Source organism: Genypterus blacodes, unplaced genomic scaffold (assembly GCF_046128005.1).
Source record: "Genypterus blacodes isolate CSIRO-AG114 ecotype Tasmania unplaced genomic scaffold, CSIRO-AGI_Gbla_v1 ptg000058l_1, whole genome shotgun sequence".
Lineage (NCBI taxonomy): Eukaryota > Metazoa > Chordata > Actinopteri > Ophidiiformes > Ophidiidae > Genypterus > Genypterus blacodes.
The window spans coordinates 4,517,843-4,537,134 of record NW_027466870.1 but is presented as its reverse complement, the minus strand read 5'-3'; the positions used below and the strand labels follow the sequence as shown (position 1 = coordinate 4,537,134).

Below are 19,292 nucleotides of genomic sequence, written 5' to 3'. Positions count from 1 at the left end.
AATGGCAGCAGGATCCATTCAAAGACTGTGGTTCCAACTCTGAAAACGATCATTCTGCTGGCCAGTCAACATTCCCTCTATCTTTAATTCTTACCTCACTTGAGATGGAATATAAGGGAGTTTGACGCTTGCATCATACAAAGACAAAGCAGGAAGTGACCCTGGAATGGAATATCAGACGTTGGAGCTTCTGTTGTTGTTTTATTTATCCTTTGTACCGGTGTGTTGGCTTTGGAGCCACAGAGACTACCGCTGCACGGAAATGTCCATCGTTCTCTCCGCTTAGTACGAAAACTATGGACTGGACGCAGCGCGGGCCAAGCCTCGTTCCTCTGTGGGGTCGGCATGAACAAACACGGCGTTCCTGATAGATTTCCCTGCTGTGGATTCCCTCAGGTAACGGTGTCGACGCCTCAGGCAGTCGAGGGGAACGCTGACGGACGGGCGTGCAGGCGTGCGTGCTATTGTTGACAGCCAAAAGGTCGATCTTTGTGAAAATCTCACCAAGAGCGATTGGTGTTGGAATGGAAACGGAGGATATTTTATCATCTGGCCAGAATGCAAAGGGGAGAGACAAGAGGGAGAGGGAGAGAGGGAGAGAGGGAGAGAGGGAGAGACAGACGGAAAGCCAGAGCGGCCAGGCCCCCACAAAGCCTGTGTAGTCAGCTGCGGTGACGGCCAAACCAAGCACTGGAGAGCGGCGTGAATTGCTTTTTAATGCCTGTTAACAGCCGGAGCATTTAGCGGGATGGGAGCGATGGATGGAGGGATGGAGAGAGGGATGAGGGGGATAAGGAGGGGGAACAGAAAGGTTTGGACCCGAGGTTCCCGGCTGCAAACACCACAAGTCCAGGCCGGGTTCACTCCTGTCACAGATCGACATTTTAGTCTTTTCCGACTCCAAACTCATTTATCTTGGTTGAGTCTGGGTGTTTTCCTTGAGGTCTTTGTTATTCCGCCTGAGACCAACACAAATGATGTCTCAATTATGTGGAAATCGCAGCGGTGATCGCAAAGTATCCAGCTGGCTACTGATTACACAATGGGCCATGATAGATTGATATGCTGTTGAGGGAGGCTGTCCAGTATAAGTATCAATAGCAGTTTGACAAATTTGCACCCTGTTGCGGCCAATGGCAGAGGAAACACGTCGGCTTGGACGCGACACAGCTGAACCTGAACGCAGCGCCGATTTGCATTTTCCCTCCAGCGCCAAGCTAAAGTCACGTAACGGCGCAGACCTGTGTGAAAACCTCCTAACCTCACAAACCTGAAGCCCCGGAGTGCTATTCACCACAAATTACTTCTCTTCTTCATCCTCTTTCTCTTCCTCCCCCCTCCCTCCCTCCTTCCGCCTCCGTTTGCAGTAGGAAAGCGTCGACGCGTTCTGTCACCGACCGCAACGGAACAAGTTGCGCCGAGTAAACAGAGACGGTTGCCACTGATAAACAAAACAAAACAAAACTGCATGTCTGGAGGTTTTGCAGTAAACGCTTTGGGGTCTAATTCGCCGACTGAGCGAATATCATTGAGTGAATCTGTTTCATTCGCCGCGATGTCATAAATCTTGGCACCGGCCCCAATTAAAGCTTATTTAAATGTCAGATCTTGTTTATCAAACCACGCAAACTTCACTAGGTTACCGTCAGGCCGCCGCTGTTTACACTGAGCGGCCCCCTACGCAAACAAAATGCCGGTCGACTCCTGGGAAACCATGAGAAGAGAGGATGGGAATGATGTGCAGAAGAAGAAAGAGGGAGAGAGAGAGAAGGAAAGCAAACAGAGAAATTGAGAAGCGTTCTTTCATTTTGATTGTTAAAGTGAAGAAAGAGTTCATCCGTCCAGCTTCAAGTGATGATCCAGAGTGTTTCTTCCTCTCCGTCTGCGTCGGGTTTCACATTTCTTTGTCGTCTTGGGAAGAAGCTTCAGTTTTATATTTTTGCCGTTTGATGACGCTCGCTTTCTAAATTTTTTTAACCCAAAAACGTCTCTTTGACTTCATTGACATCAACAAACTGAAGATTGCCATACTGCCCCCTACTGGCCTGGAGGAGCCTTCACCACACATCACTATGGCATTTTCCTGGGAATATCAGGTCTGCAACCATTTATGAAAAATCCTATACAGAGACGCATGTGGAAAGAAACTGTGTTAAATTACGGTTTTATAAATGAAGGATCATCATTTTAAAGGATCCATTACTCTACCTGCATGATTTTAGTTGAATACTCCACTTCTCAGGTTTGTTTGGAGGACAAACTTCCAGCTTTATCGGAGCATTGGTGGATGTTTGGTTCCGACAGGTTAATCTCACTCTGGCTGAGATCGAACTGAAGTAGCAGAATATCCGTTCAAGTCAAACATTTCAGGTCTGGTTCCTTCCTCACTTTTCAAACCTGGAGTGGTTTTCGCTGCCAGACAGGAGAGACCAAACCCCAAAACCACCCGACCACACCAGGCTCCCAAACTGTTCAACCCTGCAGTGCCGAATGTGCCGTTTAAGCAAAGCTGCTCCTCCTCATCCACACCCTCACGGCCCCCGCGGCCCCTCGACCACACTCCCCCAAGGCGGGCTGATTATTTGTCAAAACCATCAGCAGTTTCAGCGTGGACGAAGACGAAGACGAAGAAGAAGGAATCCAGAGGGTGTGAAGTCTGGTTTAGGTCTGTTAGATGTTCCAGGAATTCCATCCGTCTTCGCTCGGGCTAACCTGGGGACGGAGCGGAGAGACGGGGAGGTTTACGCTTGGTGGGTTGCCAGGTTTGGGGAGAAAAAGCCGGACGTCCCCCCCCCCTCTCCCCCCCTCTGCGCAAGGAGCAATTTTCTTTGCGTCTCTATTTTGCGGGGGTGGAAATAAAATATATAAAATGCTTATTTTGGATCGGTTGCAGTCGTCAGCGCGGCGCTTGATTGTGGATGAAATCATTTTGAAGGATGTCTGGTTTGGGTTCAACTTTTCTGGGGCAGCGTTTTGCCCACCCAGGAGGACCTGCTGATCTGGCTCTTGTAAAAAGCAACTCTCTCTCTCTCTCTCTCTCTCTCTCTCTCTCTCTCTCTCTCTCTCTCTCTCTCTCTCTCTCTCTCTCTCTCTCTCTCGTAGAAACACAAATAAATTCCTTTTAATCAGCCCGGGGTTCTTCGGGGGCTCGTTTGGGAGGAATGTAATTGAAACGTAAGGTAACATTATTCATAAGGTGAATGTGCGTGGGTCAGCTCCATTTCTCTCTCTCCCTCTCCTGCAGCTGCCCTTTGATATGCCCGAGGGGAATCTTGCAGCAATTTTCAGACGAAGACACAATTATTGCAGTCAGGCTTTGAAAATGTGTAGGAATCCTCTCTGTGAGTTCAGACTGGACTGGAGTTATTTCAACCAATGATTCAATTCGAAGGCCTCTCCGCTATCACGAAGAGGCCCTGGCCGCTCACTTCCTGTCTTGTCTTCTTCTCTTGTTTGCCGTCGCCGCTTTTCCTCCCTCTGTTGGCTCCTGTTGCGCTCTGGAAGTGCCGAGGGGAAAAGGTCCCGAGTTCAGCTCCTCTGAAAGGGGATCCAAACCGCGTGCTAACGAGAATGCCAAGCCTAACAGGGAATGACAGCTCAGTGAGGACAGCGAGGAGCGTGTGTGTCTCTGTGTGTGTATGTGTGTGTATGTGTGTGTGTGTTAGAGGGTTGGGGGTTGGTGCGGGAGCGTGCCAAAGATATGTGTGCATTTATTTTGAGAAGGCAAACACCCATAGCGGAGCTTAATAACTCTTATTTTGTCACAGGCGTGCATGCAGGAATGCTTCCCTCCTCTCGTAAACACACACACACACACACACACACACACAGGCTACAGAGGGATCGTTCACGTGCATCAATCAATGGGCCGATCGTAATCTGGTGGAACGCGAACGAAATAAAGGGTGAACCGTCTCGCCCGACCAACCCGACTCCATCACGGCCACAAGCACCGCCGCCGCTCGTCTATCTGCGCTCCGATGGAAAGCAGATGGGTCAGGGGGTAACAGACGAGACAGAGAGAGAGAGAGGGGGGGAGAGGAGAAAGAGAGAGGGAGAGACAGGGGGAGAGGGGGAGAGAGAGAGAGAGAATGGGCGAAGGCGTCAGAGACGGAGAGGAGGAGCAGGGAGGAAAGGAGCGAGAGAAGGTGCTGAAGAGAAAGTGAGATCGAAAGAGTGAGAGGTCATGCAGGGAAAACACGGAGAGATAGAGAGAGAGAGAGTGAGAGAGAGAGGCTATATGGGCGAGCGAGTAGATGAAAGGAATCCACCCAATCCCCTCAATGATAAACATGTGTCTGTGTCGCCCATCACAGGAGTCTGCTCTGTTTGTGTCTACGTCTGTGTGTGTGTGTGTGTGTGTGTGTGTGTGTGTGTGTGTGTGTGTGTGTGTTGTTCACTACTAGAGACACTCAGGCTCCTGACACCTATGGTGCCGATGACACACACACACGCAGAGAACACACACACACGCACACCAACACCTCGTCCACCATTTTGCTAACAGAGAAACTCGTTGCTTCAAGTGCTAACTGACACAAGACATTACGCCCTCACACACACACACACACACACTCCAAGCCACGCATCGTCTGGATCTTCTCCTCTCCTCCTCTTCTTCACCCAGATCTTCCTCTTCTAAACACACAGAGGTTCTGTTGCTTGTAAGTCTTGCTGTACAAAATGTTTCAAGTATGCAAAGTAGCGTAAACATCAGCTGATCAGAGGGAAGAAGAGAAGGATGGAAGGGTTAGGAGATAAAGGATGTAATGATTGATGACACACACAAACACACACACACACACACTCCCCCCTAAACACGATCAGACTTTTGGTTCCCAGAACTTCAACTGAACTTGATAACTGACCTGAAGCTTAAACAAGATGAAGCTTTATGATTCATTTACTTCAAAGCTTCATCTCCTCCCCTCCTCTCCTCCTATCCTCCTCCCTTAGCAAACACCACCTCCTCTGTGCCCCCCAGGGTTCAGGGGTTGAGGTAGGGGGGCTGGGGGGGGCGGCCCTCTGTGGCTCTCACTGTTGACTCAACCACCTTCTTGGAGCGTTGCCATGGCCACTGCCGGCCCCTGGCCTGAAATGAACCAGGTGGGGGGAGAGAGAGAGAGAGGAGAGAGAGAGGGAGAAGGGTGGAAAGTGAGTGAAGGAGAGGATGAGGATGAGGATGAGGAGGAGAAACAGGGACAGAGTTTGGAGTGGGGGGGGGGGTCTGTCCGTGTCCGTGTGTGTTTGTGAGCACGTCCAGGCCTTTGTGTCTTTAAGTGCAGCTTCCTTTCTGCTATTTTCACAACAATGGCTGTGGTGGAGTGTTGCTGTGTGTTTGTGGCCGAGATGAAGAACGATAATCCTCTTCCATCCTCCTGCCACGGCCCTGAACTGTCTAAGGCCAAATCCCTCTCTCTCTCTCTGAGTGTGTGTGTGAGTGTGTGTGTGTTTGTTTGTGACTCCTTCAACATTCGCCCACATACCAACCAAACCACAGCGGCTCCCCCGTGTCCTCGCCACAGCGACCGGGTCACTGGCACACACTCATGCGCGCAGGAGAACACGGAAACACACACACACACACACAGACTCACACACACACAGAAGAACAGAAGAGTTATCAACGCGACGCTCACTAAACACCAGAGCAGGAGCAGAAACAGAGCCACATCAAGCTTCTGTGTGTGTGTGTTTCTGTGTGTGTGTGTGTGTTAATTACTGTCTACTTTTACTGAACCAACAGTGATCTAATAAAATCCCAGTGTTAATTAAGATAGGATTTGACCCAGCAGGGAGTGTGGTGAAATGGAAACTGAGAGCCACACACACACACACACACACACACACACACACACACACACACACACACACAGACCAAAGCCATCCATGTAAACACACACACACACACACACACACACACACACACACACACACACACACACACACACACACACACACACACACACACACACACACACACAGAGGGGTGTTAATGCTGCACACCAGAAACTGACCAAACACACATTTGGGGTTTACTCTGCAGGCCTCGGACGAAAATGGATATCGTAATTTACGATGACGATAACAAGCGAACTCACAGCGGCTTTGGTGTGAAATTGTTTCTCCGCTGTTAGACTTGGCCTCCTTAACACAGAGGCGTGTGTGTGTGTGTGTGTGTGTGTGTGTGTGTGTGAGAGCCTATCAGGGCCAGATTGGTACGGCCGAGACGAGCTGTGGCGTCTTGTGTTTAAAAAAGTCGATCCTGTGTGTGTGAGTGTGAGTGTGTGTGTGAGTGTGTGTGTGTGTGTGTGTGTGTGTGTGAGTGTGTGTGTGTGTGTGTGTGTGTGTGTGTGTGTGTGTGTGTGTGTGTGTGTGTGTGTGTGTGTGTGTGTGTTCATGGGAGACAGTTGGTCTGCCTTGATAAAGCCAGGGTCAGAAGTGTGTTTATGTGCGTGTGTGAAATGGCACATCCTGCGTCTGTGCTCCATCAAACCTCCTGCTGAAAGGAACAACACGGACACAAGACAAGCAGCGTTTAACGAGACAAACTCATAAAAGGCAACATTGTCACTAAATAAAAAACTTAGATTCTTTCTCTTCTCCAGTCTGATACATTTAATACTGTGTGTTGTTGGCTTTGATGATTTGTGGCGCGTTTAAAGCCACAATCCAGTGATCTGAGGGTCGGGGTGACCGCAACCCCTCGGCACGTCGGACCGAGTCTTTCAAGCCTTTAAGCTGCTCACACACACACACACAGACACACACAGGGGGATGGATGATGGCAGGAATAGTTTATACCTACACACACACACAGACACACACAGAGGATGTGAGTTATGGGTGGCTCCCTCTGTCAGGAGCCGGTGAGCTGTGGTCCAAACCCAATGTTTTCCTTAATAGAGGGTCTGGGTGCTAAAACTATTAGAGCAGCAATCATGGTCTTCATCAGATTGGATTTCTTCAGAGCAGCAGTTTCCGTGGAGGTCGGGTGAAAATGGGAAATGTATTTGTATATGCTGTGTGTGTGTGTGTGTGTGTGTGTGTGTGTGTGTGTGTGTGTGTGTGTGTGTGAGAGTGAGAGTGAGAGTGAGAGAGTGAGAGAGAGAGAGAGAGAGAGAGAGAGAGAAAAGGTGAATTATGGAGCTGAATCTGCAGTCAGCCACATGCAGAGCAGACCTCAGTTTCAGACCTTTCACACACACACACACACACACACACACACACACACACAGGAGGATCCAGGATGAGACTCAGCTAAAACAGGAAACGTGATTAGAATAAATTCACGTGCTCGCCAGACGAAGCGAAATTTAATTCCTGACGTGCTGCGCTACAATTATCTCATTAGGTTCTTCTGATTGCCATACACACACACACGCACACACACACACACACACACACACACACACACACACACACACACACACAGCAAATGTTTAAACACTTTTCACCCAAATCTCTCTCTCCCCTCTCGCTCTATTTTGGGCAGAAAATGAATCACGCTCGTAAATAAATTAGAGACGTTACATAAACATTCTCTGAGCTCTGGCTTCAGCTCGAATCAACAGAGCCGAGCGCCCAAAACTGAGTAGATTTATGAAATAATGAGGGTCTAAACGAGCCCCCCCCCCCGACTCTGATGTGACAGCCAGCACCGCTCCTCAAGTCAAGGCCAACTCTAACCCTGTCCACCTCCTCACTGCTGGCAGAGGAGAGGACTTCTTTCCCCGTATCTCTCTCTTGCTCTCTCTCTCTCTCTCTGGCTCTCTGGCTCTCTCTCTCACTGCTTCTGTAACGTCTCTCGTTTGTTTGTTTGTCTGTTTTCGCTCCGTCTCCATGATGGTTTCTCTGCTTCTGTCTCTCTCTCCCCTCACACAGATCCAGATGAACACACGTGCGCCTACACAAATATGCTCCTCCCCCTCTCTCTCTCTGTCTCTCTCCCTCCCTCGCTCTCTCTACCTCTACCTCTCTTCTAAACACTTTATATATCTCACAGGAACGTGTGTGTATTTTCATTGTATTTGCAGTGATGTCATTTTGTTGTAAGGAAACCAAATGTTAGCAGATTTTGGTATTGTGACACAGATGCAGAGCAGTGTTCGCCTGCAGGGGAAGAGTCCGGCTCAAGTCTTTGGAAAACAATCAGCGATAATGTCATTTGTTACTTTGCGAGGTAGAACATGAGCAAAGCTTTCCCCCGCGGCCTGCTGCTGCTTTAAAGTGGATCCCGATGACAGGAAGTGAGGAATGTTTAAGGTCAGGGATCCGTTACGTTCACGCGGCTGTAAACGCCTCTTTACATCACATTTTCACTTCTCCACATCTTTCCATTCACCTTCTTTTTTTTCTCTTTCTTCTTATATCGGCGGTTGGCCGTTTCAACACGCTGTGAGGTGTGTGTGGGTGTGTGTGTGAGTGTAGTATCTTTCCCTACGATCAGCCCGATGTCAGTGTGTTCAAGTGTACTCAGATTCATCGAGTCAGTCGGGCACATGAAACCCTACAGTTGGTTCGCTCTCCATCTGCTTCTCATTCACACAGAGAGAGAGAGAGAGAGGGAGAGGGAGAGGGAGAGACACAGGAGTTTGATGTCTGCGATTGGAAGGGTTCTGTGTGCGTTTTCTGTGTGTGTGTGTGTGTGTGTGTGTGTGTGTGACAAAATGTAACAGCAAGAGTTGTTGACAGCCTGTCCTATATGTACACATTCCTCATCACTCCTTTCTGAAACACACACACACACACACACACACACACACACACACATACGCGTGCATGCTGTCTGTCTCTGTTTGTCACATACATTAAAATGCATCCACACATGTTTTCCAACACTTCAAAACTTTTTGGGGCGATTTCAAAAACCTCACAGCTGGTCAGTAAATCTTGGCGGACATTAAGAGTGAATGTAATAAAGTGTTTGTGTGTGTGTGTGTGTGTGTGTGTGTGTGTGTGTGTGTGTGTGTGTTCTCCTCCATGCTTGACCTCAGACGATTTGTTATGAATGAGGAGACGGGTTTGAGTTGAAAAATATAACAGAGTGGACTGGAAATGACAGAGCAGTGTGTCCATCAGTGTCACACACACACACACACACACACACACACACACACACACACACACACACACACACACACACACACACACACACTCAAAGGTTCATATTACAGTGTCGCTCTGTGTCTGTCTGTGTTTCTGTCTGTGTTTCCTCTTCTGTCTGCGGGCTGGAAATGCTTGCGTGAAATTGAAAATTTCTCCCGCTGATTTGCCGTGAAATGGTGTGTGTGTGTGGGGGGGATTATGTTATGTTAGCTTAGCTTCAGCATCTCAGACTCTAATAGAGCGGTGAGAGGAGAGGAGAGGAGAGCAGAGAGGATGGACATAGTCAAGACAGACACATGTGGAAACACAAACACACACACTGTCTCCATGTACGCGTACACACACACTGCTACATGTTCACACAGAGACGGAGCAGAGTGGAGAGAGGAGGAAGGAGATTAAAGCAAAATAAACAGAGAGATCAGTGACAGTGGTGGAAGGAGAGAGAGAGAGAGAGAGAGAGAGAGAGAGAGAGAGAGAGAGAGAGAGAGAGAGAGAGAGAGAGAGAGAGAGAGAGAGAGAGAGAGAGAGAGAGAGAGAGAGAGAGAGAGAGAGAGAGAGAGAGAGAGAGAGAGAGAGAGAGAGAGAGAGAGGAAGGCCTCCTGATGAACTGTGTAATATGGAGGTTCATCTGTGAGAGCCTGTAACCTGGGTGGAGAGAGGGAGAGGACAGAGTGATGGAGGGTTTGAGAGGAAGATGAAGACAGGAGGAGGCAACAGGTCTGAAGATGGAGCAGCATGAGGAGGAGGAGATGAAAAGGGAGCTGGAGGCCGACAGAGGGAGGGGTGGAAGGATGGCCGAGGACACTGAGGCCCAGCTGTGCTCCAGACCTGTGAGGCAGAGAGAGGAGGAGGAAGAGAAGGAGGAGGAGGAGGAGGTGCAGGGCAGTAGGTTCTCTCCTTTGCTCCTTCTGTTGTCTAACAGTAAACATCTGGCCTCTTCTCTGCCACTCTTTCTCTCTCTCTTCCTCTCCCTCTCTCCTCCTCCTCTTCACCTTCTACCCTGTCCACCGCTCCTCCGCTCCCTTCCAGACAAACACACACGTGCGCGACATGCGGACGTCAACTCACACACATAATAGCCTCTTGATCTTCTGCTTCTCAGATGGGAACGGAGCTTTTGTTCCTCTGCGATGTTCTGCTGGAAACACAATCTGCCCGTCAGACAGCATACACTCGCTCAAATCAATCACCAACCATTCAGCTAATACATCAGACACACACACACACACACACACACACAAGCTTGCATCATCTCATACTACCTGCATGGATCCTTTTAGTTTCTCAATCTGGAGCAGCTTGTTCTCCATGAGGCCGTTTATCTCCGTGAGGCAGATTAGGCGCTGCTCTCCAGTTTCAGGCCCACTTCAGATGTGGACCTCGCAGAGGACAAATCATTCTGGGGGAATTATTCTGTCTAAAGCCATTAGCTGGACCAAAACCGGGGCGGAGGAGATAAGAGAGAGCTCCTTTCTCGTTCACGTGGACGAAACTGGGCTCATCTGGTTTGCATAGCGACCGCACATCATAATGGGAGCCGGATAAACCCCATGGAATTCAACCAGAGTCTCAGAGAAGGAGAGGAGCCTGTGAAACCTGTTAGGATGAGTGTGTGTGTGTGAGTGTGTGTGTGCTCCCTATGACCTGAGCTATGATACAACTTAGCAAGTCATTTAATCTTATTTTCCCTTTAAAGCAGCTTCACCAAACATGCCAGTGTCTGTGTTGAGTTCAAGTGCAGCAGGAAACAATAGCAGAAACTTGTGATAGGCTCGATTGTTAACTGGATCTACTTATCTATTAGGACAACATAAGTTAGGACTAACATCTTGTCTGTGATTGAGGACAGCTTCTCCTTCTGGCTCCTTAAGAGGAGCAGAGATTTATGTGGAGTGTTTGCCTTTAAATATGATGGGATTGTGTAATATCTTTCATTTTTGATCCAGTGTAGTTAGGAATCTGAGGGGAAAAGAAGCCTTTCATGTCCAGCTGTTTGTTTACACACACACACACACACACACACACACACACACACACGTTTGCGTGTTCAACAGATTTAGGTTCTTGATCTTGAAAGAAAACAAAATTAGCAAAATGTCCCTCTATAATTTTACCCAGCTCTCCTCCTCTCATACACTCACACACACACTCCTTCACAGTGAGGGACCAGCTGGGGGCTTTTTCTCTCTGGATCAAGTGATACTTTATTATTTTCTCTGTTTTTATGAGGAGGCAGGAAAGCTGGGATGACTGGCACAGCGGCACGGCAACAGAGCTGCCAAGTCAAACAGTGGGGTTTATTTGTGGACAAGTGTAGGAAGAACTGGGACTGTGGAGGAGCTGGGGGGGGGGGGCTCTTAATAAGAGGAGAGGAGGGGGAGGAGGTAGAGTAATAGAGGTACCTATAGGAGGAGGATGAAGAAGAGAGGAAGAGCAAGAGAAACTGAACTTTTGGCCGAGGAAGGCAGGAGAATAGGAAGACAAAGGGGGGATTTGGTGGGATTTGATTTTTGTTACCACTTCCATCTAAGAGGAGAATGTCTCCCTCATCATCAGACCCCCGTCCTCTGCCACATGAAGGAAATAAGGAAGGAGGAAGGAAGTTGGAAGAATGGGTGGCTTTCTGTGGAAGCTGGGAGCAGCAGGCCTCTCCCACCGGGATTGTCCCGTGGGTAATCCCTCGGATTTCCTCGGCTGAGACAGGAGACAGACCAGGCCCTGGCGAGAGAGAGGGAGAGAGAGGGAGAGAGAGAGATAGGGGGAGAGGGGGGTATGTGGGAGGAGAAAGAGGCAAAAACAAGAGGCGAACACCATCCAACCCAGGGAGAGCAGAGGTTTGCTGCTCCCTGGCTTGTTTGCAGTGTGTGGTGCAGTGTGTGGTTTGTATACAGGGAATGCTTACTGTGGAATGTGATGTGTGTGTGAATAATTATTAGCGTGTGTGTGTGCTTATGCAAGACCGACGTGCATGCCTGTGTGTATTGTGGGTATTAAAAAGGATAAAGCTTTGGAGGAGGGGGAGGCTGGAGGCTGGCTGGCTGCAGCTCAGGCCAGATGTGATCAGTTGAAAAGTGCTGCTTCACCTTGGAGCAAGCAGAGCGAGAAAGAGGCCGTAAAACCATTCTGGCAACGCTCTGACACCGGGGGTCAAGATCGGAGGCGTTCTTTTATACGTTTGAATGTTACTGTTACAGCCCCTGACAGGTTACACGGTTCCCTGGGAGAGAGGGGAGAGAGGGGAGAGAGGGGAGAGCAGCTTTAGAGGGGCCGCTGCGTCAAACCAGAGGAGACAACGGCGACGCGACGGAGTGAGACTGTCCAGATAACTTTCATGTGGGCTCGTGTGACGCCGACTCTTTCTGTCTAATTTATTCAAGGTGTTTTTCTTAAAACTCCCCCCCAACATCCCCCCCGCCCCCTCGCTGCTACATGAACAACACTACACACTGACGTCACACTGAGACAACACAGGTTAGAAGAAATTGGACACCAGGGTCTTTTTTTTTCCCCCTGGCTCACATCTGCATCCGCCCTCTTTCTGTAATGGAGGGATCCTCTGTGGGGTACGGGGATGAGATGTCCCACCTCTCCTATTCTTGGGTCGCCCTGGATGTTATTTCAACTCCCCCCTCCTCCCTCCCGTCCCCGGTCTTCTCCTCCGGTCGCCGCAGGGGGCCGTGAACTCAATCCCCCCGAGGCGTCTCGTATAGACGCAGCCCGTGACGGAAGCGGGCCCGAGCCCGTCAGGGACCCCGGCGGTGCCTTGTTCTGGGTCACAGGGTCTCGCTCCTCTCTTTCTTAGGCACTGAAACTCAAGTAGCTCTCAGGGAGAAGAGAGCAGCCGAGCGGAACACAGATTTCTTTTTTTAAAGCTGTTTGTAATGTTTTCTTTATCAGCAGCTAAAAGAGTTCAGATCTCTTTATGAGCACAAAGACCTGGAGCTGTTCTGAGTGGATATGTTTAATTTAGATGCCATACAAACAATAATGTACTGTATAATCGTCCTTTATTGGATTTTAAAATGTATTTAACTTTATTTTTAAGTACAAAGATAATATATATTAATTAGATTTTCATCAAGTTATCTTATCATGATATTAATACACATTAGACACATTTTCTCTCTTTATATACAATATATACATTTTATACACAAATCAGGTAGAGTAAACTAATAAAAATGGAACAAATACACATTTCTACACATACTGTTGTTGGCTATATTAGAAATGAGTAATATTGCAAATACTTAACATTAGAGGACAGGATTTGTGTGTGAGCGTTAAGTGAACTGGACTTTGATACAATCTGATCACGCTCCCTTACATACCAGCAGTCACATTCTCGCCAGTTCTTTGGCTTCGTTGGCGATATTACAGCAAAAAAGCATCATGTTTGATATATCTTATAAAGTGTAAGTCTTTGTTATTGTGCCTTGTGCCTTTGTTTTATCAAAGAGCTAAAAGAAGCACAGGAGAAAGTGAAAGGTCTCCACCACAAACCCACAGCTGCTTATAGTTTCATCTGTTTACAGAAGTAAGAACGTCTCAACATAACGGTGAGAAGGAAAAAGCTTTATAGAGACTCTGGTGTTAGAGTAAGTCAGACTGCGTGAAATGGACCTAATGTGGAACATGGAGGAACAAAGAGAAAGCTCAGATGTGCTGCCTGCTGCTGCTGCTGGCACCAGCCGGCCTTTCCTCCACCTGACTGAGCCTCTGTGCCCATCGCCCGGGCGTTACCCTACACTTTGTATACCCACTAACCCAAACTCCTCCTGGACCGGTGGAGAGGAATGGCCTCCATCTGCTCCGCACATGCTCCTCACACATAACAAGCCTTCATTTGTGTTACATTTCTCTCTCTGTCTCTCCTTTATTCACCCTTTTGCCATTACTCTTCTCTCCTTTGATCTGTCCTTCTTTTTCCTTCCTCCTTTCTTATTCTGCGACCTGTGTGGTTTGCACTGGAGTCTACCGGCTCCTTGCTGTCAAGTGTAACAATAACAGTCTTGGCTATAAGACTTTCTCCCGTGTTTTCCAGAGTTCTGAGCTTGGCCCTCGTCAGCTCGCCGCTTCCTTCTGTGGTGTTGCAGCCTGACACTCGGGGTGGAAACGGCTCTCCAAAGCCATCACTAAAGCATTCTGATTCAGATTTAAAGAGGTATAATAGGCGAGTTATGTCGACAAGAGTGAGTTCTCTCTGTTCCAGCACCTTGTCAGCAGCACCTACTCATTACAAGCTGCAGCGCTGTAACAGCCTTCAGAGGAGAGCGCCATGGCCACGCAGCCAGGATTTAATGGACTTCAGGGTCAATTGCTGCAATGCACACATGCGTTGATAAATGACATTTTTCCACACATAAAAGATTTTTTTCCTTTGTTTCTTCCCTCCTTCCCCTCACCTCCTCTCCCCTCCTCTCCCCTGTGCCGCCATTTCATTTCTGTTTTCCTTCCAAAGCTGGCTAATGAATTTTTGGAGCGCTGCACAGTCAAAGCGAGATCAGCAGCTTCCAAGAACGTCCGTGTTGCCCTCCTCTCTCTCCAGCTTTGTTCTTCTGAAGCTTTTATTTAATTGCAATGGGAGGTTCTCACGCACTCCCGTTAGCTGAGAGAAAGGGAGACCTGTGCAGGGGTAAAGCCTGCGCCCATCTGTGAGTCAGGGCCCGTTACTGAGAGAAGGCCCGGCTGCAGCAGCGCCGACGGACCGCTCCTGCACCAGAACACCCACTCTGTCCGTCAACACATGAGCGCACGCACACACACATGAGTATGCATACACACACACATACACAACCACAATGTTTGCATTTTTTTCCCCCTCCCGCTGTCTCGCACAGCCTGTCCACCATGTGATTGACGGGCTCCTTATTCAGCCCGGCACAAACTCAGGCGCCATGGTAACAACTGCAGAGATGTCCTTCCCCCAGGAGACGACCAATATTGAAATAACAAACCCCCTAACAACACCAGCAGCCCTTTACCCAGCCACACACACACACACACACACACACACACCCCCACCCGCCCCTCTGTCATGCCTGTCCTCTGTCTGGTGTTTGATTTTTGCCATGTTGAAGGAAACTTGCCGGCCTTGGCAGCGTTTTCACTCAGCCTGGCAGGTGTGTGAGCGGTGCCAGCGCTCTGCCCACAGCCTGCTGTTTCTCTTGGAGAAGCCGTGGGGTGGTGGCACAGAGCCCGGTGGGTCAGAGGCCCGGGCCAGAGGCTACTCACCTGGCAGACTGTCAGACTCTGCTACAGAAAAAATAACTACTGCTCAGACAGCAGGAAGAGTTTAAGGAACAATGTTGCATTTTTTATTTGTATTCTTTTAAATGATACAAACCTGTCTAAGATCAGCGTAGTGACTTTTACACCCAAAGCTCTACACCCGTCTGTTTACACTCTGCGTCCACACACAGATTGTACATATACAGATGTTCTAATGGAGTCAACAGAAACACACACAGGTGGGGGAGGCGGTGTGTGTTATTTCCCTCTGAGGGCCTCACATTATACAAAACATAACCTGGACTTTCGGGGGAAATGTGAGCAATAAAAGAGGCTCATGTGAAATGGAAATAAAAACTGAAAAGCGAGGTACGCTGTCATTACCGTGCCAGCAGGGTGTGTGTGTGTGTGGGAGGGGGGGAGGTGAAGTGAGGAAAGGCTTGTTTTCTACAGGACTGGAACGGTTACAGGTTTTAATCTAGATCCCTCTGGGTGTTGTGTGTCTTCTTGCAGGGGTTGATGTCTTTTCTTAAACATGAAAACACTACACGTGATTGTTGTCAGGTAAGAAGCGCTAAGCGGAGACGTCAGGGCAGGACGGAGTGTGAGGAGGCTTCGTGTGAAGAAGCCAGAGGAGGAGAAATGTATCCATGCCGTCAGCACAAACATTGTCTCCTTTCATTACGATAACAGCAGACGGAGGCATCGCCCACAACGCTGGTTAACAATCACAATGACCTCAGAGAACGGGACACACACACACGCAGTCACAAGGCTGAGCTTGGAGCTAAGCTCTGATTAGCCTGGTGCAGAGGTTACCTGGAGTTCACATCTAATACTCACGATAGGGGCATTTATGATTGCAAAAACATGAGTTAATTGCGTGAATTATGAGCCGGGCTTTTGACGCCGGGGCTCAATCAGTTGTGCAGCTGGATCGGCCTTAAGCTGTTGCACAAATCATCCTCTGACGTTCCCCCTGCAGTGTTTTCCACAGCGATAGTCAGGTTTCTTTGACGTACGAAGGTAATTAGGATGGTAGACGTGGAGGAGAGCGATGTGGTTAGAAGACACGATATCGACCCGAGCTGAGTCACTGGGCTCAATCAAGGCAGCCAACAATACAGCACAAAGCTAAACTGTCTTACTGGAGGCGGTGTGGAACTGTGGGAAATCTGCCCACAGTTCCACAGTGAGGGGCGCTGGGGGGCGGCGGTGGGCTTCCCCTTCATACACACCTCTGGTTCCTGTAAGAAAGCTTAACAGTTGATTGACAGCTTAGCCGTGCTTGCCAGGCCGGTGAGAGGTGGCGTGGGAGTGTTAGAGGGCGGGGGCGGCGAGGTGAAGCCCCCCTGGTGTCCACAGGACAGCTGTGGAGCCGCTGGGCCGGCCGGTCGGCGGCTGCACACGATAAATCCTCTCTAAAGTGGGTTTACTTTTGATTTTAATGGGGGCTGTAAATTTTCGGCGGGCTGTTCCCTGGTGAAAGAGGGAGAGAGAGAGGGGCTATTTTTAAAAGGTCGCTCTCTCCCCCGCTCTCCCTCCATCCTTCTTCTCGCAGAACAAAGAAGAAAGAAATGAAAAATGTCCAAAAAAAAACTAAAATACACAAACTTCTCTTCCTTCTCTGCACATTTCTCCAAAATCATTATCAGCATATCAGCACAAAACCTAACAACCCTCCTCCCTTCTTCTTCCTCCTCTCCTTTCTCCTTTATTCTTCTTATCTGCCGTCGCAGGTGCTGTTCGCTCTCAACCAGACCCTGCTGCAGCACGAGGGGGTCCGAGCAGGCAGTCTGCAGGGCTCCTACACCACCGAGGACCTCATCACACACTACAACTGCGGTGATCTCAGCTCCATCATCTTCAACCACGACACCTCACAGGTCGGTGCACTTTGTTTGAGATGATCTGACCTGAAGCATTTGGGCCTTTAAAGGATGACATCATCACCAGAGCTGAAGCTAAAGCAGTATTTTAGCAAAGTACAACAAAGCAGAACCTTGTATGGCAAAAGCACCATAAAGGGAATCTTGTCCTCATGTGTGTGTAATAATGAGTTCTTTATGGCAGCTTGGGTATCATATAAAATTCCTCTTTGCATCCATCACTTTTCTGGGTCATTCCATGTTTCCCACACTCTAAATACTATCAATGGGCGTTGCTGAGAATTCCGGGGCCCCCTGACAACCACACACACACACACACACACACACACACACACACACACACACACACACACACACACACACACACACTCAGGGCCCTGAAACACTAAATGTCTCTAATCCCAGGCTTGGTTCAAGGCCCTGGTCCAGATCTGGGTGCAGTGAATCATTCAGGGTTTCCCCACCATTCAGTCCATCTGGGAGCGACAGTGAATCATCATATATGGCCTGTTTGTTTTGTTTTCTTAGGGCAAAAGGAAAAAATTTGGGTCTACATTTCTGCACATTGCGGCGTATTCAGATATCAGTTAGGTTCATCATCTTAATCCTTCACGTCAGACTGGCGGCACTGGATATTCTGGCAGCGGCCCCCCTGCTGTAAATACGCCATCTGACCTCCTCTCACTTTGGGCTTCCTAACATAGCCTCTACTCCTTCACCAACAGCCCCCTCCTCCTCCTCCTTCTTCTCCTCCTCTTCCTCCTCATTCAGCTCTTCTTCCCTCTCATAATCCCACGCACAAAACACACTCCGTCACGCTTCATTTGCTCCTCATAAGTTAGTTAATAATGCGGCGTCAGGCTCTCTTTACCGGTTCTTGACTCTCATGAAGACTAACACGCCGTGTAACCTCAACTCAACGCTCAGCTGCTGAGATTCCACATCATTTACATGGGAGACATGAAGCAATGTCATGGAAAGTCTGCTGCTGAGCCTCTCTCTCTCTCTCTCTCTCTCTCTCTCTCTCTCTCTCTCTCTCTCTCTCTCTCTCTCTGTGTGCGTGTGTGTGCATGTGTGTGTGTCATTTCTGTGTCTTTCCATATCTGCCTCTCCTTCCCAGCTCCAGCCTCAGCCTAAATCATGCCTCGCTCGTGTCATAATAACACATATTAACCTTCCTGCAGCACATGCTAGAGCAATCAGACGGCGGACTCTGGTGTCTGCTTATGTGGCTGGGTGATCTATAACAGGTTCAGGTTATGAGTGTGTGTGTCTGTGTGTGTGTCTGTGCGCTGACAGGGTGCAAAGGAGCAGGTGTCTCTTGATAGATAGCACCTAATCCAAGGGGCTGATGATAGGTCGCATAGCACAGCAGAGGAGAGGAGAGGAGAGGAGAGGAGAGGAGAGGAGAGGAGAGGAGTAATCAAAGTGTGAGCCGTAGTGAGAGAGGGAGAGATGTCTTGCCGTTGCTCTACATTTCCTGCTCTGGTTGGGACGTAGAGCAGCCAATGGCCTTCTTCCTCTGATAACTTATTGGCCTGCACCTCTACCCTCCTCACCCCCTCACCCCTCCCCTCTCTCTCTTTCTGTGAAACCCTCGCTCCCTCTTTGCTCATCAGCGCTCATCTCAGCCTTAATGAAACACGAGGCCCCTTCAGTGTGTGTGTGTGTGTGTGTGTGTGTGTGTGTGTGTGTGTGTGTGTGTGTGTGTGTGAACCCCAGTCACTCACCTTTTTGCCATTTTCACCGCTCACTTGTGTTCTTGTACATCACTCCCCATATCCTTCCTCCTGTTCAGCATTAATTACAGCCATAATCCATTAGTAAAGATAAGGGTGAAGTCCATTCATGTGAAGCCTTTAAAAGCCCTTAAGCCATGTAGAGCTCTAATATTGTCTTCATTCATCTCAAACCTCAGTCCTCATCCTCATCCCTTCCCCTTGCCGGTGAAGGCTGTAGTACCTTTCATTTCTCATTCCCCGGGTCCCTGAATGCATCGTGAGACAGCGCAGGATGTAAACAAGCTGATAAGTGAGTGATTGTGACGATCGCGTCCTAATG

General features: G+C 49.0%; 1 protein-coding gene across 1 annotated transcript in view; it reads left to right on the top strand.

Moving 5' to 3' along the window:
• Nucleotides 1-19,292, top strand: part of trabd2b (TraB domain containing 2B) — a 47,727-nt gene that overhangs the window by 13,486 nt on the left and 14,949 nt on the right. The window contains exon 3 of the mRNA XM_076153186.1: nucleotides 17,082-17,228. Coding sequence (XP_076009301.1) covers nucleotides 17,082-17,228 — 147 coding nt within the window. The remainder of the gene's footprint in view (nucleotides 1-17,081; nucleotides 17,229-19,292) is intronic.